General features: G+C 57.7%; 1 protein-coding gene across 2 annotated transcripts; it reads right to left on the bottom strand.

Moving 5' to 3' along the window:
- Nucleotides 1–1,138: 1,138 nt before the first annotated feature.
- PTPA (protein phosphatase 2 phosphatase activator) lies at nt 1,139–24,376 on the bottom strand. 2 transcript variants are annotated; one of them, XM_032200231.1, is made up of 10 exons: nt 24,297–24,376; nt 22,760–22,860; nt 21,477–21,563; nt 16,921–17,046; nt 16,126–16,243; nt 14,588–14,687; nt 12,712–12,836; nt 12,110–12,210; nt 7,713–7,820; nt 1,139–3,483 (listed from the first exon to the last, which is right to left on the bottom strand). In XM_032200231.1, the coding sequence occupies exons 1-10, from the start codon at nt 24,319–24,321 to the stop codon at nt 3,409–3,411; spliced, it is 966 nt and encodes a 321-aa protein (XP_032056122.1). In that variant the 5' UTR covers nt 24,322–24,376; the 3' UTR covers nt 1,139–3,408. The 2 variants fall into 2 exon arrangements, with proteins under 2 accessions (XP_032056122.1, XP_032056123.1); XM_032200232.1 differs by having other exon boundaries at nt 24,301–24,324.
- Nucleotides 24,377–24,517: the final 141 nt, after the last annotated feature.

Below are 24,517 nucleotides of genomic sequence, written 5' to 3'. Positions count from 1 at the left end.
TCCTCGAGGCCACCAGCTCGGGTTTTGCTGCTCTACAAACGCCGGTCCTGCAGCGGGGACATCTCTTTGTTTATTTAATAGCAGGAGCCCAGCGCTACGCCGTGGAAGCAAGCCGCACGCCAGGGACAAGCTAACACAGCAACAATGGCATGAAACACTTCTATTTTTTTATCCTTTTTCCTACTATCACCGCACGAGGCTGCTTCTCTTAACTCTTACCTCGTTTATTAGGGGCTGTCACGAGCGGTCATTTATAAAAGAGGGCTGCAAAGAGCCAGGGGGAGGCTGGTGGCGAGGGGCGAAACGCGCCCCACGGTGGGGCGACAGCTGCTGAGCAGAAACCTCTCACCGAACGGCCCACGTCCTGCTGCCCCAAAGGATCCAGCTCTGAAATCCGGATTAAAAAACCCGGCTCAGCCAGCGGGCTGAGTGGGACGATGGGGAGGAAGCCACCGCGTGGCTGTCGCGCTCGCCGAGGGATGGGTTCAAGACGAACCCGAGCGCCTTCAAGGAAAAGATTTGGGGTCCACGATGATGTTTTCTGCCCACCCTCCATCCCTCCACGCTGCTGCCACTTTTAGCAGCCCGCTCACACACTTGGCCTGCGTTGATGGAGAGGATAAAAGGGCGACAAGGAAAGCAGCCTTTGCTCGGCACATCTACGCCAGCTCCGGCCGCTCCCCAGCAGACCCAGGTAAAATTTTCTGCATAAATCCAACAACGCCGCCGAGCTCACCCGCCGCTGGAAGTCCTGAGTCAGCACCTGCAGCAGGACGGGAAAAAACATCTGAAGAAAAAGGGTTCCCGTTCCCAGGCAGCCTCAGGAACAAGGCTCAGACGTCCTTTGGTCACGAGAGGCTCTGATCTTCAAGAAGAATTTGCTGGCTTGGGAGCAGGCGGCGCACATCGCCCACCTGCCAAACCCAAGCTGGGAAAGGGGGGAGGCATAGCACAGAAATTAAATAAGTAATAAAACACTGTAAGACGGAAAAAAAGAGGCTAGCAAGGGCGCAAAGAACATGCAAGATACCAACAAACACGACAAATGCCCCCGCACAGCACCTGCCCAAGGCTGTGGCCAGCAGCAAACACCCCGCAGCGGGAGCAGATCCCAGCCCCAAGAGAGACCAACACAGGCACCGGTGCAAAACACAGAGACTTTAATTAAAACCACGAGGTCGGCAGAGGTGGGGAGCTGCTCTGGGCACGGAGCAGCCCCGGGTGCTGCTGCTGCATGCGCGGACCCAGCGGGACAGGAGCAGAGCCCCCAAGGGCCAGCGGCACCGGGGGAGGTGGATGAAGGTGAGAGACCGGGTGCCACGCTACGGGGATGCGTCCCGAGTGGTGGGTGAGACTCAGAAATTAGCTGCTTGAAGTCCCAAAAGCCCTGGCAGGATAAAAGTGCAGAGTCGTGCAAGCAAAAGCTCTCCGCGAGCCCCGTCCCACCTCCTCGCAGGGTCCCAAGCCCAGGGACACCGTCCCCGGGGGGGGGGGCAGGGGAAGGGAGCACCTCCCCACCCGTTTTTGGTGCTGAATTTCACATTCTTGGTGTCCCTCCCAGCATCTAGAGCATGGATGGATGTCGGCGTTTCCACCTGTCCTTCTACGTGCAGCCCCAATTCCCTAAGATCACCGGGAGAGACGCGTTCCCATCCCTTGGGCAGCTTTGGGACCCCCCGGCTTTAGCTCAGCCCCCATGCAGCCTCTAAAGCAGGGGGACACTTGCCAAAAAGCCACGTGGCGAGGCGAAGGGACACCGATGGAGGAGCCTGGGGGCTCTGCTCCAGCACCCCCCGGGCCCTGCGGACACGCAGATCTCCTGCCCCGCTCCCGGAGCGGATCCCTTCGGAGAGCCGAGGTGATGCGCGCACATCCTAGTAACAGCTCGGCAGTAAAACAAGGCTGGAGTCTGTCGTTTTCATTTCAAATGCGCCTTTATAAAGTTGTTCCGGGCAGCTCAGGAGGTCCTGGCCCCGTCCTCCCCAGCTGCCAGCCCAGGACCAAGCCACACCACGGCCAGGACAGAAAGTTCGGCTCCAGCTCTGCAGGGACCCGCATCTCCCTGCCCTAACCCAGCCTCTCCTCCTGCTCTGCCTCCCTGAGCTCCTCGGAGAACCTTCGCAAGGAGGAGGGACCAAGACAAATGGACACAGCTCTGCTCAAACCCGGCACCAGCCACTTCTGCCCCCCCAGGTGATGCTGGCCCCGCTCCGGATCCTGGCCCCATTCATTCCTCTGCTGCTGGTGGCACTGGGAGCGTGGTTCCTGCTGCCTGAGGTCCAGCACAGCAGCACCAGCAGGCGATAAGAGGGGAAAATAGCTTTTTTTTTGTTTTTTCCAGGTACAAGCCGCTGTCCTGGGCTATTTAACGCCTTTTGTTTCCAGCACAGGTAGCACAAGGCGTGCAGAGCCGCATGCTCGCCCCCACGCTGCCTTCGCTCCGGGGAGGCCGCCCTGAAAGAGCTGGGATCGTGCTGCCTGGTGGGGAAAGCTCCTCGCTGGGGGCTGCTCTGCTTTCTGACCACGCAGCAGCAGCAACCCCGGCGGCCACCTCGCCCCCGCTGAGGCCAGCAAAGCAGAGAAGGAGGAGATGGGGAGCGCAGGGGGGCAAGGCTGACCCCAAATGATGCCTGAACAGCGATGATGGTGGGATGGTTTGTGCCCGTTCCCTACAGAGGGGAGGGAGCCTGAGCAGGCGCAGCTCCAGCGGTGTCTTTGCGTAGCCATGCCCACAGAGCCGGGGCCCTCAGCTCCAAGCCAGACCCCACAGCCCAGCAAACTCCTCGCTTCACCCGAGAGAAGAGGCGGTGGTGCGAAAGGAAGACCCAGGGAAGCTCGCAGAGGAGATGGAGGGAGGAGGGAGGTGGCTTTGCTTACCTAGGATGAGGGAGAGGTGGCACCCTGGGCTTCCAGCAACCCGCAGCCCTTCCCTACAGCTTCCTTTACCCACTCAACAACCCCAGGTGCAAGCAGAGGTGGCCGCGTGCAGCCTCACCCCTCACCCCTCGCAGTGCTTTCCAAACCAAACAGCAACAGGAAACTTCGATGAAATTCAAAAGAGAAACTGCAGTTACCCCTGCCCAGCGCGTACACGTGTGCCTTTTCCCCCCCCCTTGACACCCCCTTTCCTCCCGGGAAGGAAAGCACGGGGCGATCAGCTGCAAGGCAGCCCCTCATCAAACCCCCCTCGGTGCCCGGATCGGCGGGCGCAGCAGAGCTGGGGGCGTGCAGGAGGAGCTGCTCTGGTCCCGTCTCTCGAGTGCTTGGGATCCGTGGTTTGCCCGATGGGGATGCGCAGGAACGAAGGGGCCGTGCGGCGGGCGAGGTGATGAGGAAGGGGGCGAGGGGTAGGAGGAAGAGCGCCGCGCTGCGCCTCCGCGGCCTCGGACTCCTCCTCCCGCGGCCTCCTTAGGACGTCACGGGCTGGATGGGGAGCAGGCTGCCGAACTTGAAGTGCTGGATGACGGGGAACTTCTCCAGGCACTGCAGGAGGGGGGGGAAGATAAAAAGAGGGGTGAGTTCGGGAGGCAGTCCCACCTGGCACAGGCAGCCGGAGCTACGGGCTGGCCCCCCGGGCACGGGAGGAGGCAGCGAGCTCGGGGCTGCTGGCGCAGATCGGGCAGAGCAGCAGCTTGTGGGGGGGCCCAGTGTGATGCCCCCCACCCCATATTCCAGCGGGGTCTTCGCCCCAGTAAGGCTTCATACTGGTGACACCCCCTGAACATCCCCTTTCACCGAGCCAGAGCCTTTTCCTTGCCGCAATTCAGGCCAGGAGCGTGAGCTGAAGAGGGATGTTTGTGTCAGCAGCTTTCTCCCTCGCCGCCTCCCAGCACTTTAGCTGATTTCCTTTGAAGAGTTTCACCCTCCAAACCCTTGGAGAAGCACACAAAGCCCCCGGGGAGGAGGCTCTCCATGCCCAGGACAGTGCCAGCATTGAGGCACCACCTTGCAGCCACGAGGCGCTGCCCAAATCACGCTGCAGACTGCTCTTCGTCAGCCACGTCCCAGTCAGCCAAGTCACAGCCAGGCTCTGTGCTCACCTTCCTGCCAGGGGCTGTGGTCAACGAGCTAGGGCAACATTTTCCAAAACCTGCCCGACAGAGCCGCTCAGAGCTCTATTTTTGAGTCATTACGGATTCAGACCGCCCAAAAACTCGGGCAGGACGTGGAGCAGACTCATCTGCAGCCACACATCCACAAGGGTGCTGGGGGCACGGCGAGCGAGGTGAGAAGAGAAAGCGGCCACCAGGTAGGAGGCCAAGTTCTGCCCTCCCTAGACTGCACAATCTAAAGAAGAGATCTCCAGGTCTTGGAAAGCCTTTCTCCTGTTCCCAGACGGTTCTGGGGACAGGACTCTTACTCCACAGGAGAGGTGAAGTCCATCCCACCAAAGCACAGCACCTACGAGCTAACAGGAGTCCAGAAGTCCTCGGCACCAGCAGCTCAGAGCCAGGGCAAGGGGGAAGAGCTGCAGAGGAGCAGCAGGAGGGTGTCCGACCCCACCAGCTGCTGGCCCTAACCAGGCAGACCTCGGGACAAAATTCAGGGCCCGTTCCTCCAGGCACTCGTGGCAAAGCACGGTTCTTTCTTACCAAAGGGAGGTGAGATCCATCCCCGGGCAGCCACAGCTCTCCTTTCCACGGAGAAGAGCCTCGTGCCCTGCCTGAGCACAGCTCCTTACCCCACGCAGGGCACGGGCAGAGGAAGGCTGCCCACACAGGCAAGCAGTGGGATTTGTGCTCAGAAGCCCAGGCCAGGGGCAATCCCGTTGGAAGCAGAGGTCAGACAACTTCCAAGGAAACCAAACCGCTCGCAAGCAGGCTGGAGACGAAATAAGTTTGGAGGCGGTGAAAATACACCACGGGTGTATTCGCCCTTGGGGAAAAAAAGTCATGAAAAAATTCACAAGCCACCCAGGCAAGGCACCATCGAGAAGCAAGTCCCATAACCATCGGGGCACGTCACCTTCGAAGCCTCCCCAACACTTGCAAGCACGCAGAGGGGCCCCAATCCCTCTGCACAACCACTCAAACCCTGAGAGGAAGCGGCGCAGGACGGTGGTGATGTGAAGGAAGGATGGGGAGAAATGAATACTGGGGATGCTGACAGCTGGAAATGTCAGCCCAACTGGCTCCAAGGAGCCCCACGGAAGACCAAACTGGTTTGGGCTCCTGATGAAGAAACTTCACCAGCAGTTGGAAGAATGGGAAGGAACCCGTGCCAGTTCGCACATCGGCAGCCCGAGAAGAAAGGAGCGGAGACACTTCTCCTCCTCCTCCCCTCTCCAGCAGGACTGGCAGAAATGGTGTGGATTATCAGAGGTGCCAAGAGGATCCTCTCTGCATGGAACTGCCGCAGCCAGCACCAGCTCGACGGAGGGGACAGGCTTTTTCTATTCTTCCCAGCAGCCCAAACACGCTGAAGTCCTGGCTTGAGACTCAACTGGGGAGTAGCTTCGTGCATCGAGTCCAACCTTTAAAGATGGAACTGGGACTGGATTAGTTACAATGGAAAGTATTTCCCGTCTGACTGCAGTAGAGAAGGAAAGGTCAGGAGACTCAAAAGCAGGCTCAGGGGAAAAACATCAAGGCTGCTGCTTTAACCACGCTGTTCTGCCGACTTCTTCACTCGCCTTTGAAGGAGAGAACAAGAAAAGCCCTTGCACTTCCAAGCTAACTCTTCTTCACCCATTATATTTATATTATAAATAGGCACATTTGAGATTTCATAAACACGCAGAGCAGAAGACACGCTGCCTTGAAGCTGCTGCCTGTCCTCAGACCCTGCAGCAAGCACGCTGGAGGGCCTGGATCCAGGCAAGAGCACATGGCCGTGCCTGAGGCTCGTGCTGGCTGTTTAAAGTCATCCCATAGCAGGGATGGCGAAGGGACAAAGCGCCCAGACTGCGTGTTAAACAAACCAGGCCTGGGAAATGCCCCACTTCTGCCAAGTGAGAGCGAGCCTCCCATTTCTGCTGGTCTGCTCCCGGTGCCGAGCCCTCCTCAGTCACCCCCAGACGTGTCAGGGAGCTGGACCATTGGAGCCTCCATCCTCGATTTCATCTGAGCTAATTGCAAACTGTGATCAGAGGGTGTAGACACAGGTAGGAAGGAGAGGGTGAGGAGGAAATCTCGCTCTCAACGCTAGCCAGTCAGCCAAAAAAGCAACCTTACAAACCCAAACCTTTCCCCTCTTCACTGCCACAAACTGATTCCTCAGCAAGCCTCCCTCTTCTTCGCCCTTCCAGGTGAATGCAGGCCCCGTGCAGTGCCCAGAGAGGACTCTGCTGCACGAGGGCCATCACTCGGGATTAGTCCTTGAAGACCTGCAAGTGTTTTTGGAGGAAAAAGCTAAATTGGAAGTCACGCAGCAGTTTGGTTGAGTCAACGTTTCCTGTACCTTAGCCTAAATTTGTGTTCTCACTCTTCCCAGCAGCTTTTGCATCCTCCAGCATGCAAAATGGCCCCAGCACACTGCACCCAACCACAGCAGGGTGCGTGGGGAGCCTGGGGAATATCAGAACCCATCCAAAGGAGTGGGAAAACCAAGGCAGCACAGCAGCCCTCGCTCCAGCCCCAGGATTTAGGGACCCTGTGCTTGATTTAGCAGTGCTCCCAGGGCTGGGGACTCTCTGCCAGGACCCCCAGCTCTCCCAGCAGAGCCTCCAGCTCAGGGTTTCCCAGCACAGAGGCACCCCTCGGGGGGGGGGGGGGTCGACCCCCAGCCTCGAACTCTCCTCCTCGGAGGCCGGGAGGAAAGCTGAGCTGGGGGCGGAAGGAGCCAGCGGGCCTGGGAGTGACACCTCGCAGATTAGAGAGGTATGTGGCCTGGAACCTAAACACAGGATGTGAAGTGCAGAGGAAGGGCTGGGGGAGGGAGAGCGCCTGGGTTCGGCACAGTTAACCCCTTTGTGCGCTGCAGCCGCCCGCCCAGCCTCTGCCCCACGTCCCAGGAACGGGAGCAGAGCCCGCGGGGTGCAGGAATAACTCCTTCGAGCCCTACCTGAGGGGATGTTACACCCCTAGCAGCGGGCAGCTGCGCCACCCCTGCTCCTCTCCATCGTGTTTAGCACGGCCGCTGCCTCCCCTCGGCACGAGCCCCTCGGCCGGGTCCTGCTGGAGGCCCACGCGTTGCAGTTCCTGCCCCGCTTCCTCAAGTTCAGGGTTAGCTTCGGCAGGAAGGAGAGATAAGGGACGGCCAGAACTGCCCGGTTCCCCGGGTCAGGGTTCGCCAGGAAAGCCTGGGGAGGCTGGCGGGTGGAGGATTGCCAAGCCCCGGAGGCCGCAGCCTCGCCAGGCTGGTGCGCTGCGCAGACACGGCACGCGGCCAGGAGGCGTTCAAGCCTGCTCCGGGGCTTTTAAAAACACGGGATGGGGTTAACCCAAGCCTCCTCCAGCTGGGAACAGAGCGGGGTGGGAAGCAGGAAGGTGCGTTAAGATGCTAGACCTCGTTTTGGAGGCCTCGCGTCTCGCACCGTGTGGAAAGATGAGAAATGGCACAAGCCGCGCCTGCAAGGAAAGGCAGCCAAGGACTGGTTTTTGGGGCAAAAATGGGGCAGGCAGGAGCCTCCGTCTGCCCTGCCAAAGTTCCCTGAGCCACGTTCAGCACAGAGCAGCTGCTGGGTGCGACGGGGCCCCCACACCGAGGGGCACGAGGCAGCAGAGCCGACGGGGTGAGGCTGAGCCAGGCCCCCCCTTGCCCACGGCGCTCACCTCGGCCTTGTACATGCGGATGAGGCCCTGGTTGACCTTGGACCAGGAGGGCACGGCGCTGATGTTCCAGAGCTGGTTGGAGTGCTCAGCGAAGGGACCCGTCTTCATCTGAAAAGAGACCCGAGAGCGGGGCTGAGGCGCGGGGCCGGGCGGGATGCTCAGGCTCAGGCTCTCCAAGCAAACGTCCCCGCCGGGCCCTGCGACCCACGTGCCGCCCGATCCTGCCTCCTTCCCTCCCCTCCTTCCTTCCCTCCTGCTGCACCAACATCGCACGAAGCCGTGGCAAATCCACCCCTGACGACATCAAGCCTTTTTCTGCCGCTTTGCTCCCCAAAACCTCCCCACGCACACCTCTCCTTTAACAGCCACGTTAAAAAAAAACAAAACAAAACAAAAAAAACCACCTCAGCCCCATTCTGCCCCCAGCAGAGCTCGGCTTAACGCCGTTCCTATCCTACCCGGAGCCCTCCCAGCACAGCACCGCTGGGCTTTCCAAGAAAATAATGACTCATTCCCCCTCCAAATCAACAACAAGCAGCAGCAGAGACGGCCGCGCTGCCTTCCCCGCGCGCAGAGGGCAGCTCCTGCCCGGAGCACGAGGCCCCGGGGCGGGCAGGAGCAGAGGGAATGTGCTCCAACCCCGCTCTCCAACCAGGCTCCAAAGCTGCTTTTTGGTGTTATTTGTTTGAGACACTCCGGCGTTCCTCCTCCCAGGGCGAGGGGTTTGGAGGAGGGAGGGCAAGGAGGGGGGGAGCTGCAATCAGGGACAGTCGCAGGCAGGCTCCCCGGGTAGCTCTCTCCCTTCTTCTCCGTGAACAAAAACAGACCCTTGGGGAGAAGAAGAAATATAACGCAGCCTCTCTGCCTGAGCAAAGTTCCCATGACATCAGAAACCACAAGGCCGAAGCTCACGCTAGAAAGGAACGTGGGGAGGGAGGAATCTCTTGGACTCCCGTTCTCCACTCGGGGTTGAACAACCAACTAACCCCTTCCCTCCACGCAGGCACAGGCTCGATCTGCTCGGAGGACGATGTGCTTCGAGCAGGCTGACCTCGGGGCTGGAGCCCGGTGGGAAGGAGCTCTGCTGCCCTGCAAAAACCTGGCCCTGCTTTTTCACAAGCTGGGCAGTGACCGCTGAGCCGCTGAGCCCTTCCTGCTCCCCTCCGCCGTGTGTTTCCCTCGCAGATTTGAGACGAAACGGGCAGATCCGCAGAGCACAGCAGCACCAGCGTGCCACGAAGTGTGGGATTTAGCACCCGTGGGCACCACGTGGCGGGGGAACAGGGGGCACGAGTGTGGCCGAGCCTGGCGTGCCGGGTTGCCGAGCACCCCCCCGGCAGGGCAGGGCTGGTTGTGTGTGTTTCGACGCCAAACCTTCCTCCAGCATCGCCATCCTCGGTGCGGGCACAGCTTGCAGCAGCCCCCACGAGCGCGTTTTTTGCTTTCTTCCCTCCTTCCTGAGCCGCAGAGGACGAGCGGGGAGCGCGCGGAGGCGGCGAGCTCGGGCAGCCGGCCCCACCATCCAGCCCGTTGGCTCCCCAAGCCCCCTGGCACGGCCACTAGCGTGGCCCCCCTGGACCCAGGAGCCCGGCGAGGGAAGGCTCGGCTATTGTTTCAAACTGGGGCGGGAGGAGAATGGGGAACAAGGGGGAAAATGAGCTCATTTCAGCCACAAAGGGAGAAGAGGGAGAAAGCGAGCGGGCTGGGGGGGGGAGCGAGAGCGGCAGCGAGCGCGCTGCAGTCCCGCAGTGACCCCAGGGGAACGGAGTGAGTCAGAGCAGCCATATTGAGCAGGAAATTACTCACAGACGCTGCGTTCCTGCCTCTCCGTTCCCAAGAGAATCAGCCTTTTGTAAATGGTTCCTCTGTCAGTAACTGGGGGAGGGGGACGGCTGAGGCTGTGCTTTCCTGTCAGCTCCTTCCCTTCCAGCCGAAACCCGAGCCCTCCCTTCCCAAACCTCCAAATTTAGAAGCCAGATTGGAGATGAAATTCTTGCTGCCTGCCCTGGGCTCTTAAAGCAACACAACCCCGGCCGCTCCACGCCGCCCAGCCGCCCACGGAGGGGGCCCGCTGTGCCCTGGGTGCCCCCCTGGGGAGCTGGCGCTCGCAGCGGGCTTCGGTTTCAGCTGGCTCAGGAGCAGGCTCCGTGTTTTGCCCCCTACGAGGATGGTGCTGTTCAAAGAGAGCATCTGGGTGGCTTCAGGGGGTGACACACAGCACCCTGTGCTGCACTCACAGCTCAGAAACAGGCATTTGGGTCTAAAAACCGCCCCCCAGATTTCCCAACACCGCTCCGGCTTGCGTAAGGCTTGCTGCCGTGTCCATGTGCAGCGCGGGGTGGTGCTCGGGGAGGAGGTTGCAGCGGGTTCAGGCTGGCCACCATCCCGCCGTGTTACTTTAAGAGCCCCGAGGTTTAAACATCCACGTGGCAAAGCACCACCACCACCAGGGTGTACGCTCACATCCCTGAGACGTCACCCAGAGGCTGAGGAAAATATCTGCTGCCGAGAATATTCGCTGGGTTGAAAGAAAAACAACCTACCCTGGTCGTAGCTGGCTGAAACAAAACCTGCTCTCACGTCAGTAAAACCTCCCAGACCCGGTATGGGAGCTGCTGCGGTGTTTACTGTTTGTTTTACACCTTTAAAGCAGGGCTGTTCTCAGCTGAAAAGCTCAGAAGAAAATAATATCATTAATGTATTAAAGTCGTTAATCCCTTCCATCGTTTCGCCTGGTATTTTGTTTTGTTGTTGATTTTGGAGAGAAAGCGAGCGTTCAGGGCTGTCTCAGCACCCCCTAGTGGCAGTACCAACCTTCCCAAGCGTTTTAAGGGAGAAAAATCACATCTTCAAGGCAACATTTTTACAAAAAAATAAAAAAAAGGGAACAGAGCTTGCAGGAAAACGGATTGAAAATATCATGCCTTTGACAGCTCAGGTTGTGGCAATCCCTCAGCAGCTCACACCAGGGGTGACCGACAGGAGGTTTCCCTGCCACCAGGTGGCACCGAGGAGCTCAGCAGAGAAACCATGATTCCGAATAAACGTGGGGAAAAAAAGAAGTGAAATTGCTCATTAAAAAAGCCTCCCGAAAAGCTACGTTTCTGCGGGCAAAAGCGGAGCGACCAGAAGCAGCCTGGTGCTGGGTATTTTAACTTCACGTGTCATCTGTGTACTGCAGGATTTTCTGTACCCATAAGAAATGTGTTTTTATGGTTTTTAAGAGGCTACTACGCTGTCTTCACGTTACAGATGCCCAGAATAAAATAAATCTGAGAGCATCTTGGCTCCTGCTTGCAGCGAGGCCGAAGCAGGAGCAGATTTCCTGTCCTCAGCTCAGCCCCTTCAGGCAGTGCCTCTCCCCTGTCCATGGCATGATTTAAATCTGCACCGAAGGTTAAATCCTGCGAGGTGCTCAGCACCAACGAGCCCTACTAGATTCAGCAGGGCTTGATGCAGCATCTCCTGGGGTTTGGGCCAAGGGCTCCTATGAAAATTTCCTACGGGAAAGGGTAAGTTTGTGTTCTGCAACCTCCCTTCTCATCTCATCACTAGATGAGAGAATGGAGAGGGGGGGAAAAGCGAAGAGAACAAAGGGGAAGAACCGCACTCTGTCCTTCAAAATTAATCCCATCACCTCTCTCTTGCCAGAGACAGGAAATCCCTCACCACAACAGAGCATGTGGTTCTCCCCTCCCTACCCAGACCGTGCAGTGGGGGGGGGGGACGACAAAAAACACAGGCAGGTCGCTCACTGCAGCTGAGAGAAGGAAGCTGTGAGCTCCTGCGCTCAGAAACATCGCCCGTGGATGGGAACAGGCAGAGCATCGCCAGTCCCTTGCCCAAGGACCCCAGAATACACGAGCAGAAACACGGTCCTGATCCTGGTCCTGATAACAGCTGGCTGAACCTCAGCACTCTCCCCCCTCCGGATCGTTTGCAAGAAAAGGCACATTTAACGGGCAACTCCTGGCAGAATCTGCTCAGATCTGGAGGAGAATGAGCTGCACGGAGGTATGGGAGCCTGCCCTAAGCAAGGGGAGGCCCAGGACCTGCCAGGCAGCGCCCAACGACTGGAGGCAAGGGAGGTTATCTTGGCAAGCCCAGCTGTTTTGCAGCTTTCACTTCATCTTCCTAGCACACTTACAAGCACCAGTCTTCTCCATCCAAGTTCCCACTGACTGATCCAAGGCTATTTGTTTGATATCCACAACCCATCCGGCTTAATTCCGCTTTCCCTTCAATATCTCTGTTTCAGCTCATTCAAGGAGAGCACCTCAGACACAACAAGGAATCTTCCGCGCACCTCCACGAGAGCAAACCCAGGAGGAAGAGAAAACCACAGCCAGAACTGCCTGTCTAATGTCAGGAGCACTTCCCTGTGGGACAAACCTCACCTCTGTAATGAAGAGGATGCACTCCAGGAACATGAAGTCTTTATGGTTTTCGTTTACCACCTTCTCATCAACAAAGTGGCGAGGCTCCAGATTCGGATGGTCTGAAAAGAGTAAAAGACAGTAGGAAGTGAGCTGTATGGCACCCCTTTCTGAAAGCACATTCAGTTAGGTCTTGTCCTGTCCCTCCTTCACAAGAAGGATGATTCTCCCACCACAGCTTTTCAGGAGTCAGCACAGAGCTGCTCCCTTCCATCTCCTCTCCAACTCTAATGCCTTAGCAATGAGAGCAACTGGTAAGCTCTCCAGGGCAGAAAATGTGTTTTCTAGCACCAAAAACAAGGCTCGCCTTTCAAAAAGCTTGTAGTACTGCAATAAAGACAGCTGTACTGCACAACGAAGCCTTCCATCTCCCAACCTAGGCAACCAGCTTTATTTGGAAAGCTGAGAAAAAAAAAAATCCAAGCCCCAAGCAAACCCTGGCGCTGTATTACACAAATTCGACGCATTCGAATTTAAAAGTCAGTCCCAAGCCCCATCAGCTTTGCAACCCAGACAGACAGGGCAGAGGGCAGGCTGGGACACGAGCAGATTTTTATTAGTACCTATCAGCTGGGAACTGCCCCATATGAAAGGTAGGAACTGGAAGTCATCCAAGCCCCAGACACCCTGGCTGCCAGCAGGCTCCATCCTGTAGGTCTTCTGAAGCTTTCGCATCACTTCTAGGTACCTGATACGAAAGAGAGGAGTTAAGACAAGGCTGCCTTCTGGACTCCAAACACAAAATCCACACCTCTCCCTTTGCCAAACACATAGGGAACCCAAACAGACAGACTATTGACTCTTGGAGGGTCCCAAACCCACTTTTGGGCACAAGAGAAAACCACGATTCGAATTTAGCAGCTGAGGGAGCACCAGGAGGAAGCCTTGAGACAGAGCAAGGGACTCGGGTTAACAGAAGGAAAACGATGAGCTGCCAGCACAATGCCCACTCGGATGAAATTACAATCAATGGGCATTCAGCATCACCTCTCTCCAACGAGATTTCCAAGCCTTTGTAGCTAGAGGGCTGGTTTAACTGACCCCGTTCAGTTCAGGCCACCTGAAGAAACATCAGCTACCCCCAAATCTACCCACGTGTGAGGAAGGGGACTCACAGCCTGTTTCCATTACTCAGCTACAAACACCAGAAGGCTCTGAGGGGATGGGAAACAGGATTTTGCCCGGGGGGAGAGGCTGGAAGTGGGTGATGCTGGCAGGGTAATAGGAAAGCAACAAATCAGCTGGGCCTCAAGCTCCACCGGAGAGAGCCGATGCCAATAACGTTCTGCATCACCTAGCCTTTCACACCCCACACGGAATTTTCTCTCCTTGTTGACTTACATGAGGATAAGAACAATCAGCTGGGCAAAGGACACAAACTAGCACTTGCGAGTAGGACCCCCAATATGTTGCAGTATATAGGATGTATATTCAGCTCCTCTGCCACAGGAAGCAGCCTGACAGCAGGTATAGTAGCAAATGCCAGCACTTCTTAAAAACTGTGGGCCTTGGTTTTGTTTTGTTTTTACACCAAATTCACTAAGAAAGCAAGCGACAGGCATTTATTTCATCTGCAGTGTCTTATGTCGGTGCAGATCTGTCCCCACCCCCACTGTTATTTGAAAACATTGATACTTCTCACTCCCCTCCGTAACTTGCAGAAGAGCTCAGGAAGCTTTCTGCCTTACAGCAACCACTCCTTCCACTTTTCAGGTGGAAAATTAAAGCTGGAAGTACTGCTGAAGGAAATTGTTTCCATGCCACCAAACAGCGACGCAGCTGGGATTAGATCTCTGGGCTCCACACGCCCAGTCCGCTGGTTTCATCAATACCAACTCCAGCTCCTGGGCTGGAAACACATCTAGAGGAGCAGTGGAGGCCTGGTAGTTTCACATACTATTTCTTTCAATGCCTGAAGAGATGTGAGATCAGCTGATCAGATACTGTTGTTGATCACAAAGCACAGGACTTCACCCACGTACCTCTGCAGAGCTCAATCCCTTGCACCTGACTGAACTGACTTCCCAGAAAGGCAGCCAGCCTCTAAAAGAGGAGGTGCTGTCAGCCCCTTAGGAAAGTAAAAGTACCTCTACCTCCTTATTTTGTTTAAATTTGCCTTCTGTTTTCTCATTCTCCCCTTCTGTAGGCCAGCAAGCCCTTCAGCACTCACGCTCTCTAATTACGTGTACGGCTTCATGGCAGGCCCTTGATTTTCACAGCTCACACCCCAGGAACAGGATCTTGTTATCAAGATCTTATCTCCTAACTTCCAAATGGGTGTGGATGGATGGAAGAAAGGGGGCACGATCAGCCCAAAGTACAGGAAGAGGCTGGTGGACAGGACAGCTCGCACACCTCAGACAGCTGCAACGGGACAGCATCTGAGGTGTGCCCTCAGACAGCCCGATGTTTCCAGCCCTTCTCCTTCTGTTACCTCACCTGTTAAATACTTTAAAGACAATGGCCATCTGGTCATCCACTCTGAGAACACCGATTTTGCAGAGGCAGCAGAGGAAGGCTGCAAACGCAGCTTCGTGCCCTGGAGTGAAAAGAGATGAGAGGTGATGCCGGTGTTCCTGGTCCACAGGACAAGCCCTGTGGGCACCACAGCAGCTCCTCAGAAACCCCAGCAGTCCCATTCCCCTGGAAAAACCCCAGCCAGCTGTCCCTAAGGTGCTACCTTATCCTATTAAGGACAAGAGATGACGGTATTTCATCCCCACGTAGTACCCACCCAAAATATGTCTGCTAGATAACTGTAGGGTTGCTGTTAACTTTGAGAAAAAAAAAGTTCCTGTGGAAAAACAGCTCCAGCACTGGGTGTGCAGGGAGCAAGGCAGGAGCTCAGCACAGCAGGGGAAGCGGAGCGCTGCAGAGTCGTCTGCTCAGAGGATGTGAGCGAACCTCACATCTGCAAGTAAACAGATTTCCTCCCACTTCAAAAATATCTGTGTCGGAAGGATGCGGATCCCGTGACGCTGCCAGGAACAGGCCGTCCCAGAAGGTACCGGGATCTCTGGCTGACCCTCATCAGCTCGGTCCCCCGGCTAACAGCAGGGAAAGCAACAACCAGCAAAAGCAGAGCGATGTTTTTTTGGTGGAAGGGCCCACAGAGCAAGGAAGAGCACGAGATCAGCAGCTCCACGCTGTAAAGTGCAGCTCCCAGCGTACGAACAAAGTGTACCCAGGGTCTAGGCACTGCGAGTCAGGACACGGGACACAGGGTCGGGACACGCAGGAGGGGAGGAAAGGCTGAATTTCCTTCCCCAGGCTGACAAAATCCCAGCCCGTGGGTCCCTTTCCAAAGACAACATCTCCCCCTGGTGCTGGCGAGTCGCAGCTCTCCTAGCAAGCGCTGCTCAGCCTCCAGCTCTTCAGCCTTTCACCCACGTCCTCCTCCTCTTCCTCTCCTTGCCCCGGTCCGTGTTTCCTTGCACCCACAACATCCTGCTCCCCTGTCGCTTGGTGGGGACAGCCCTGTCAGCACACCTGTCCTCCAGACAGAGGAGCAGAGCGTGGCTTCACACCAACGAGGCTGGATTTGCCTGTACAATCACCCCAGCCCGCAATTCCTTACCCTTTTTGGTGCAAAATGCTTCAATGTTCACATTTTCAAGTCCCCCTGTAAGCAGCGACGTCACTTCAAGGCAGCATCAGACCTCGAGCGCTCCCCGCTGCCCACAAACTTGCTTCCCAGTCTGCTCACTACCCCAGCAATTATATTTTATCCTAAATGGCCCGTCGTGGATCAGCCGTGTGATACAGCTGGATGTGCTAAGGCTGCTCCTACAGCCCCGCTCCCAGCCCCAGCTCTCTCCCAGGCCCTTTGGTCCTAGCCCACAACGAACGTAGGGGTGAGGAGGAAGGTGTTTGCAGCAAGCTGGCACTATGAAGAGTTACTAAAACACATTTAAATGCACGCAGGGCCAGGCTTCAAAGCGTTGCTACCCAAGGAAGACCAGCCATGAGCCAGGTACCTGTGCCGTAGTCGATGCGGGTGGAATTCCCCACAGCCTCCTTCAGGTACACGGCCACTTCTGGGGCAGCACTGGCCAAATGCTTGGGGATCACCGCCGCCACCAAATTTTCGGCTTCCTGGAAGACAGAGAAGGCTCCCTGAAGTGAGTACAGACCTGTCACAGTCCCCAGGGGCAAGGCGTCCCCCCCTGCTCACACACTGCTGCAGAAGGGGAGCTGCAGCGGTGCCCTCCTCCAACAGCAAGGGTCAGCGTGACTGAGGAGCGAACTCTCCTGCACAGAAGTCACCTCCAGAGCTGGAATAATTCTGCGAGAGCTCCCTGTAACGCTTACGCAGGCCGCCTGCATCCTGCAGAACAAAAAACACCCTCCACCACCCAGGTACATCAGCCCATCCTGGGCCATCTCCAGGACGAGCAGCAGAGCACGCGCAGGGACATCGCTGCCTGGGCTCTGCCAGTGCCACCCCCAGAGCTGGGCGAAGGAAAAGCACTGAGCTGAAGGAAGTCAGGCAGTTTCACAACCTTCCTCTGATCTTCTCTGTCACCTATTCGGGAAGTTACAAAGCAAAGGACTCCCCTCAAGGCTCATCCAGGACTGGGAGACTCAGCCAAGAGCTTTTACACAGACCCTATGGTCCCACAAGAGTGGAGGGCAGCACCAGCAAGCGACGCGTGGCAAGGAAGAGGCTGATCCTTCACAGCTCCCCTGCGTAACACAAAGTGCTGGAGCCATTCTGGCACCCTGCCCTCCTGCAGGAGCTGCACTGAACGTTAGAGGTGAAAGAGGCTCACCTGGTCCAGCTTGGCGTACCAGGTCCTGAAGGCTTTGTTCCCGAAGCGAGAAGGCTGATCCACCGGCGGAGTTTCATCGATCCATCTGTCGAGGGTGTTGAGGAGAGCCACCAGCTTCTCAATGGGCTGCAGGGACACGGAGAGGAAGGGGTCAGAGACATGAAACAGAGCACAACCCCTCAGGCGCCACCACCCCTGCCCTGTTCTGGGGCCTTTAAAGCCCACGCCGTCCTTCCCAGGGGTGGTAAGCAGGGCTGGGAGGTGCCAATCCTCCCAAAAAGCAGAGGCCAGGCAATCCTCGTTCCCCTCAGATCACCCAGTACAAAGCCCAGCCCCGGGCAGGCTCTCCAGTCGCCCACGCAGCCTTTCATCAGCTGCAACAGCAACCGTGCTCTAAAACCTCAGGGAGAGCTGAAGCAAGCTCCCAGCTGCAGGACGTGCAGGGCTGCCGAGCAGGGAGTTGCTGCCCAGTTCGGGGATCTCCAGCACAAAACCCAGGAGCTGCATCTTTGGGGTCCTGCACGTGCCACAGGGCACAGCCCAGCGCTTACAGCACGTCCTGACCGGTGGCTGGTTGCGCGGTCTTGCTCAGAAACTTCCCTTCTCAAGGCCTCTCAGCCTTCTCCTGGGGTGTTTCGGGAGCCAGGAACAGCAGAGAGGGGGTTTGCACTCGCACAGCACCCAGCTGGGCCCAATTCAACCTCCTTCGCGTGCCCTTGGTGCTTCAACCTCGTACCAGCCAGGCTGCCGGGGCAGCTCCAGCCCCACGCCACCTCGCAAATACGCTCACAAGCTGGGCAGCACCACGGAAGCTCTGGGAATCCTCGCTGCCGACCTCGGGAGCCTGCCAGGGGGATCTGGGATTCTCCTCGGCCACCTCCGAGCAGGCAGAGAGGCAGCAGCAGCAGCCACAGCAGCTGGGCAGGCCCTGGGCGATGGCGCAGGCTCCCATCTCGAGAGGGGAATTCCTCCTTCAATGGGGGGGACAAAGAGGACGGCAGCAGCGGGCGGCTGCTTTGACTTTGCTGGAGGCATCGACCGCGCTGAAGCCGGCTGGGTCTCCTGGGCTGCGCTTCAATCCTGCCTGCCGGGAGGACGAGCAAACAGCCGAGCCCAGCGAGTTTGCAGCCCTTGAAGTGCCACTCGAAGCCCTCCCCAGCACCTCTGCTCCCATGGGTGGTGCTCCCTGCGAGCTGAGGGTGACACAGGGGTGGGAGGAGGAGAGCCGAGCACGCAGGGAGCACAAACGACCCCGCTGCAGGTGCCCCAAGGGATGCAGCAGGATGGAGGCTGGTGCTGAGGGTCTGCACGCACCCCAAAACGCACCCCAGAAAGCCAGCCCCTCCCCGCTGAGCTGGGTCAGGTTGGGGCTCAGCCCTACCCCTTCCCGGCTGCTGCATCCCTTTCCAGTGAAGCGAGAGCAGCCCCGGCACCGGGCTGCATTAAATAATTAAATCCTGCTGGTGATTTATCCCCCCCCCCCGGCACCAGCACTTTGTTACGAGCGGCTCCTGGATTCCCAACCCCTCTCGGTGCCAGCCGGGTGGTGGGGCCGGGCTCCTTCCCCCCCTCCCCAAATCCTCCTGCAGGTCTGGGGGAGGCCAAAACCTCCCCTTCCCCTTCCCCTTCCTTCCCCACTCGCTGGCTTTAAAGGGATTAAGAAGCCCGGTGAACGCGGGGCGAGCAGGACCCAGCTGCTGGCTCAGCCGCACCGATAAATAATTAAAGAGATGCAGCTCGTTTGGGGCAGGCAGCCCTTTGAAAATAAATAAATAAATAAATAAATTAAGGGGTTGGGGGGGGGGGAGGTTATTAAGAGCAGCAGCTTCCCATTGTCCTGCAGAGGAAACTCGGGCACGCGGGGCTGACCCCAGCCCGGGGAGAGAGGGAGGGAGGGAAGGAGGGAGGGAGAGGGAGAGGGAGAGCAGAGCTTACGGGAACACCACCGCAGCCCCGTTTTGCCTGGCTGGGTTTTTTTTTTAAGCTCTATTTTTGCTTTTACCTTTCCAGCGATCAAAGCAAGGGCAGCCGCAGCCTCCCCCCCCCCCCCCCCCCCCATCCTCTCTCTCTGCTCTTCCCGTTGTGCTGATTTTGCATCCCCTTGACCCTGAGCCTGCCACGGGTCCCCAAAGGCGAGCCGCCCAGCCTCCTGCCGACCTGACCCGTCAGCAGCTCTCGGGAGCAGGGGCCGGGCAGGAGGAGGTGCTGAGGAGGCACTGCAGCAGCCAGGGCTGCCCGCAGGGACCCAGCCTGCTCCCCGTGGGCTCCTTGTGCCCTGCCAGAGCAAGGAGCTGCTAGATCAGGGCTTTTGCTGCTTCCTTCCTAGAGCCAGAGCTTGTCAGCGGGCTGGCCAGCTTCTCCCAGAGCCAGGGAGGCGGGTGGGCTGCGTAAAGGTGACCCTGCACCTCTCACGGCCAAAATTAACCTTCCCCTCCCTGCGCTGCTCCTCGGAGCCAGGTCACAGCCCTAAAAAGCTGCCCCAGGCCCCGCACAGATCCCCAGGAGCAGCACTGCCCTCCGGGAGAAGGCAGCTCGCAGCCTGTCAACCCCGCAGCCTCGTGCCCAAGCCCCAACCACCCGCCCAGCCCTCGCTGCTCCTCGGGTGCTTCCAGCAAAGCTCCAGACAGCTTCTGAGAGCAGAGCAAGCTCAGCACGGCTCAGAAGGGGCTCAGACCCCGGAGGATCCGGCTCTCGCTGCAGCAGGCAGCTCGGTATCGACACGCACCACTCCGGAAAGCACCAGGCTGCCTCTCTGCAAGCAGAGCAGACCACGCTCTCTTTTTTTTTTTTCCTTTTTTTTTTTTTTTTTCCCTCCTCCCCGTGGCAAAGCGCTCGCAGGAAGCCGCGGAGGAGCCGCCTGCAGCAGGAAGAATTCCAGGAGGTCGTTCGCCGAAGAGAAGGCGTCCCCGGCGTTTGATCAGGGAGGAAGATGGGACGGCACCAAAGCACCTCGGCAGCAGGTACAGCAAAAAAAAAGAGAAGAAAGCCGAGCGGAGATGCAAGCAGAGGCCACAAGGGGCCAAGCCTTTAAAAGCCACGGCGAGCGGCTTGATCTACAAACGGAGCTGTGCAAGCAGGCAGCCTCATCAACAAGGCGGCCCAGGGGATGCTCCACCTGTGCCTCGAGTCACAGGTTTGTGCTCTCCCCCGTGTGAGGGTAACGGGACGTGTTCCCTGCCGCTTCCCGGGTCAATGGGATCGTGGCTCTTGCTTATTGCCTGCGCTGGAGCCGCACGTGGAGCACGTTCGTTGCAGGAGGGATCCGGACACAGCCCGGACACAGCCACTGGGAGACGGCTGGCGGCTCAAAGAGGTTGGAGGAAGAGGGATTTGTTTTCCTCCCCCTTTGTTTTGTTCGTTTTTTAATGGCTTTGTTCCCCTGGAACCGCTCTGTGAGTGAGCAAGATCGTGACAAAGACAGAACTCAGAGGTGAAACACAAACAGCAGAAAGCAGGAGCGGCGTTTGCCGGCACATTCTGCCGAATTAAAGGGACAAAAGAGGGCCACAAAGCCTGCTGGAGAGGCATTCATCGCCCCTGAGCCCCCCCAGGAGCTACAAGCAAGTTTTTCATTCACACCCGGGTTCCTTGAAGGGGAGGCTGGACCTAATGTGCCCGTTTCAGACAGAAAGGAGCAGGGTAAAGATCGTGGCAGGCTGCCTTCGCACAGCAGAACGGGCTCTAGAAGCACACAGCCCCAGCCTGCTTCCCTGTCCTGCCCAGATCTTCTCCAGGCAGGCTGCTCCCAGCTGTCTGGCACAGCTGTGATAAGCTCCAGCAGTAAAAAGATAGCCGAGAAGCTCCTCGCTGCAACACACAAGGGAGAACTTGTGCCTGGGACGGCTTTCCCCAAGCCTGGGGCCAGGCAGTGACAGCAGAGGGTGCCTGCCCTCCTTTCCGACACCCACAGCAGCCCCAAACGATCCTGCTGTGCCCCCGAAAGGTGAACAGGCGTTAAAAGTGGCCCAGCACCAGGCAGAGCCAGGCAACTGGCACCTGCACTGGGCAATCCTGCCCCACGGGCTGAATTTGCCCCCCAGCCCGGCTCTGTATCACGCTTCTTGGCCCCTGCAGCCCTGAGCAGGGCACCTGGGGATGCAAATCCAGCTGGGCACACCCTGAGCTCACACACAGACAGACCTCGCGCTGCTCAGCCGTGGTGCGGGCTGAGATGGGCGCTGGTAACACAGCCTGAGCAGCGAGGAAGCCCAGGGACAGGGAAAAAGCCTTGGACAAGGTCACACAGCTCCCTCTCTGGCAGCAGGAGAAGCAGGAACACAACAGACACCTCAGCCTTCTGGCTGCAGCCAGCGGGGGAGGACCAGAACACCCCTGGCTGAAGCCAGACTGCAAAAGCAGGGACAAAACACGGCCCTTCTGCATCTTCTTTCTACTGACAGCTTCCATCCGCCTGTAACTCGCTCCTTTTCCTACCCCAGAGGCACACGGAGAGCCCCTGCATCCTGCTGGGAGCACCGCAGGCTGACATTTTGCAAAAAAAAAAAAAAAAAAAAAAAAAAAAGGGAGAAACGAGTGGATCCAAACTCCCCTCCTACCTCTGAGACTTTGTAGTCGCAGGTCAGCTTCTTGCCTCTGACGCCTTCGTTCAGGGTGAGGATGAAGCCCATGTAGTCCGCGTAGGCCTGCGAGCACAGCCGAGAGGGGAGGGCATGAGGGAGCAGCCACGGCCTGTCTGAGCCACTGCTGTGGCACGGGAGCATCCCGGCACCCCGAGGGAGCCCTTCCCAGAGCACAGCTTCCCGGAGGCAGCCGGTGACTGCACCGAGAGCTCTGCTCTGAAAATTACAGGGGGGAGAGTCCTAAGGAAGCTCACGCCATCCCTGAAATCCTTCCCTCAGCTCCCTGCCTCTCATCGGGTCAAATTCAAAGTCCCTGGCTCTGCAGAGTCTCAGCTGTGTCCAGACATCCTGCTCTGCGCTGCTTCTCCCAGATCTGTGCTGTTATCTCCCCTTTCTCCCTTCTGCTCTTCTCCTGTGTGCATGTGAGATGGAGAAATGGGGGACCGCTATTTTCTTTAAATGTGCTGCTTTTGAAGCATCAAACCCCGAGCAGCTCCAAGCCTCTGAACTGGCCAGACTCGCATGCTGCCACCTCTTCCTCCTCAGGACCCTCCTGGACAGAAATAATCCTGGTCAGGAGCAAGCCCGTGAGCCCAGGAGCCTCAGTGAAGGGAGCTGCATCCACAGCTTGGCTCGAGACCTGCCTAATTTCAGCTTCTCAGATCAGTCATCAAGCAAGAACTCGTTCCTAAGCAGCAGGACCAACAGGAGGGACGAGTCTGGGCCGTAACCCCAATCCCTCAAAGGCAGAGGGCAGAGAAGCTGCCTGCCCCACGTGTTATAAACAGAAATTACCCAGGAAATTGAAGGCCTTGGCTCTTTCCACAGAGCAAGGTGGGCGGAGAGCAGGAATCCACCCACCCTGACGCTATCAGAGGCCAGGCAGCAGGACCACGTCCAAGCTGAGTTCAAACAGTGTGGGGTGAACCCAGTTTTGCTATAACTTACGGGCTAGGCGGGGTGAAATAGCGACCAGCTTCTACTCTTGCACGCTGGCAGGGAGCAGCAGCAACGCTCACGCAGCCCCAGCCTCCCCCAGCCTTTGGGCTCTCCCTGGCTCACACCTTTCTGGGAACATTTGGCTGCCAGGCTCCACACCGCCTCCCTGCCAAGTCATTTTCCTACAAACAGGCAGCGACTCTCCCTCTCTAACACGGATCAATTAATTTCTCATTACTTGCCCACACCTGGTTTTCCCCGGTGGCTGTTCCCAGCGCGGGGCTGGCACTCGCCAGGTTTCCCTGAACCCGGAGCCATACCTGAGAGCGTTTCCACTTGCCCATGTCAGAAACGATGTTTATCTCCTTCTTGGGGATCATGAAGTTCTGCTGGATGGGAGGAGCCATCTCCTCCGAGGCGCCTGCGAGATGCAAGGAAGGAGTAAAACAGAGGCAGCGGAGAATTAACCTTCCCCTCCTAGAGATCAGCAGTAATTTCCCAGGAGACAGAAGGCAAACAAACCCATCCCAGCCTGCACCATCATCCTGCTGTGTCCCACTCACACAGGATCGTTTTCAATCCCCAGAAACATTCCCCTAAGGACACGTCGGGGCAGCAGAAGGCTGCGTTACGTTTGTTTTCACTCCCAAAGACACGTTTCCAATCCAGGCAGAGAGGTTTGCAGGAGCCAGCACGGACAACACGCAGACAGTTTCATTATTTCTGCCCAGGGAGGACAAACCTCGGGTCATGCAGCACCAAACCTCCCTGACAAACTAACCCTGCCTGGCTTTTAGGGTGCAAGGCATGAAACGCATTCCCCTAAAAGGGATGAATCCTGCAAAGACAAAGCAGGAGCGGTTCAGGAGATGGCAGGCCAGAGCCACAGCCCCCAGCCCAGGGGCTTGATGGGACCCAGCACCTTCCAGGAAGAAGCTACAAAGAGTATTTACAAAATTTTATGATTTATTTTAAATCATAAAGCTCGACCAGAGCACAGTTAACGTAACATTTAGTGCGTGCGCTGATCCTTAACGCAGCTCTTCCCCTGGGCATCCCAACCCAGACACGTTCCTGCAAGGCCAACTTTAAGCAGCACGATTAAAGCAGACCCCGGTTAGGGAAACTGGGTGACAACGCGAATTTGGGAGTTCTCTTGGGATTAAAATTCATCATTTTAAGCCTAGGAAACCCACAGGCGTTTGTTCAGCCCTGGCTCCGCACCGGGCTCCTCCGAACCGGAGCTCCCCAGGACACCGCGGGCTGCGTTGGCATCGAGGCACTCGGCAGCAGACTGGGAGAAAGGGAACCCAAAATCCCAGGAAACGTGCAGAATCTGCCACAGATTGGTCACGTAACCTTCAAAACTGATTCCCCACCTGAGAGCTGGTGTTAGGTTTGTCCCTGTCCATAGGTTCCAGTAAAACCAAGGGTACGGGGATGAGAGGAACAAAATGTGAGGAATTTAGAAGATGTGTCCCTGACTTCGGGAAATTCGCCCCGTGACGGAGCTCCTTATAACAAAAAAAGGGGATTTTTCCCCCCCAAAAGGGGCGCTTTTCCCCCAAAAAAAGGGGAAGCTCCCCCCGCAAAAAGGGGAGCTCCTCCCCACAAGGGCGGCTCCTCTTCCTCCAAAAGGGCACTTCTCCCCCCAAAAGGGCAGCTCCCTGCCCCAAAAACGGAACTTTTTCCCCAAAAAGGGCAGCCCCCCCTCAAAAAAAAGGGGTTTTCTCCCCTCCCTTACGGCAGCTTCCTCCCAAAAAACAGCTTAGCCCCCAACCGCCCCCCCAAAAAGCCGCCCCCCCCCAATCCCCCCGAGTCCCCAGGACCCCGTCAGGGCCCCGCTCCCCCCGTCACCTGCCCGCTGCTCGCTCTCTGCCATCTTCCCGGAGCCCGGCCGCCGCCGCCGCCGCCACCACCTCTCCCCTCTCACCCCCAGGCCGCGCTGAAGCCGCCGGCGGCCATCTTTGAGAAGGGCAGGCCGCCTAGCACTGACGGGCAGCGGCTGGAAACCGCCGGCTTGGCCCCTCCCGGCCGCCGTCGCGCCCCCGCCGCCATCTTGGTGTAGGGCACGGCTT

Source organism: Aythya fuligula, chromosome 19 (genome assembly GCF_009819795.1).
Source record: "Aythya fuligula isolate bAytFul2 chromosome 19, bAytFul2.pri, whole genome shotgun sequence".
In the NCBI taxonomy this organism is placed as follows: Eukaryota; Metazoa; Chordata; class Aves; order Anseriformes; family Anatidae; genus Aythya; species Aythya fuligula.
Note: the sequence above shows the minus strand (reverse complement) of the source record. Positions and strands in the feature narration are given on the sequence as shown.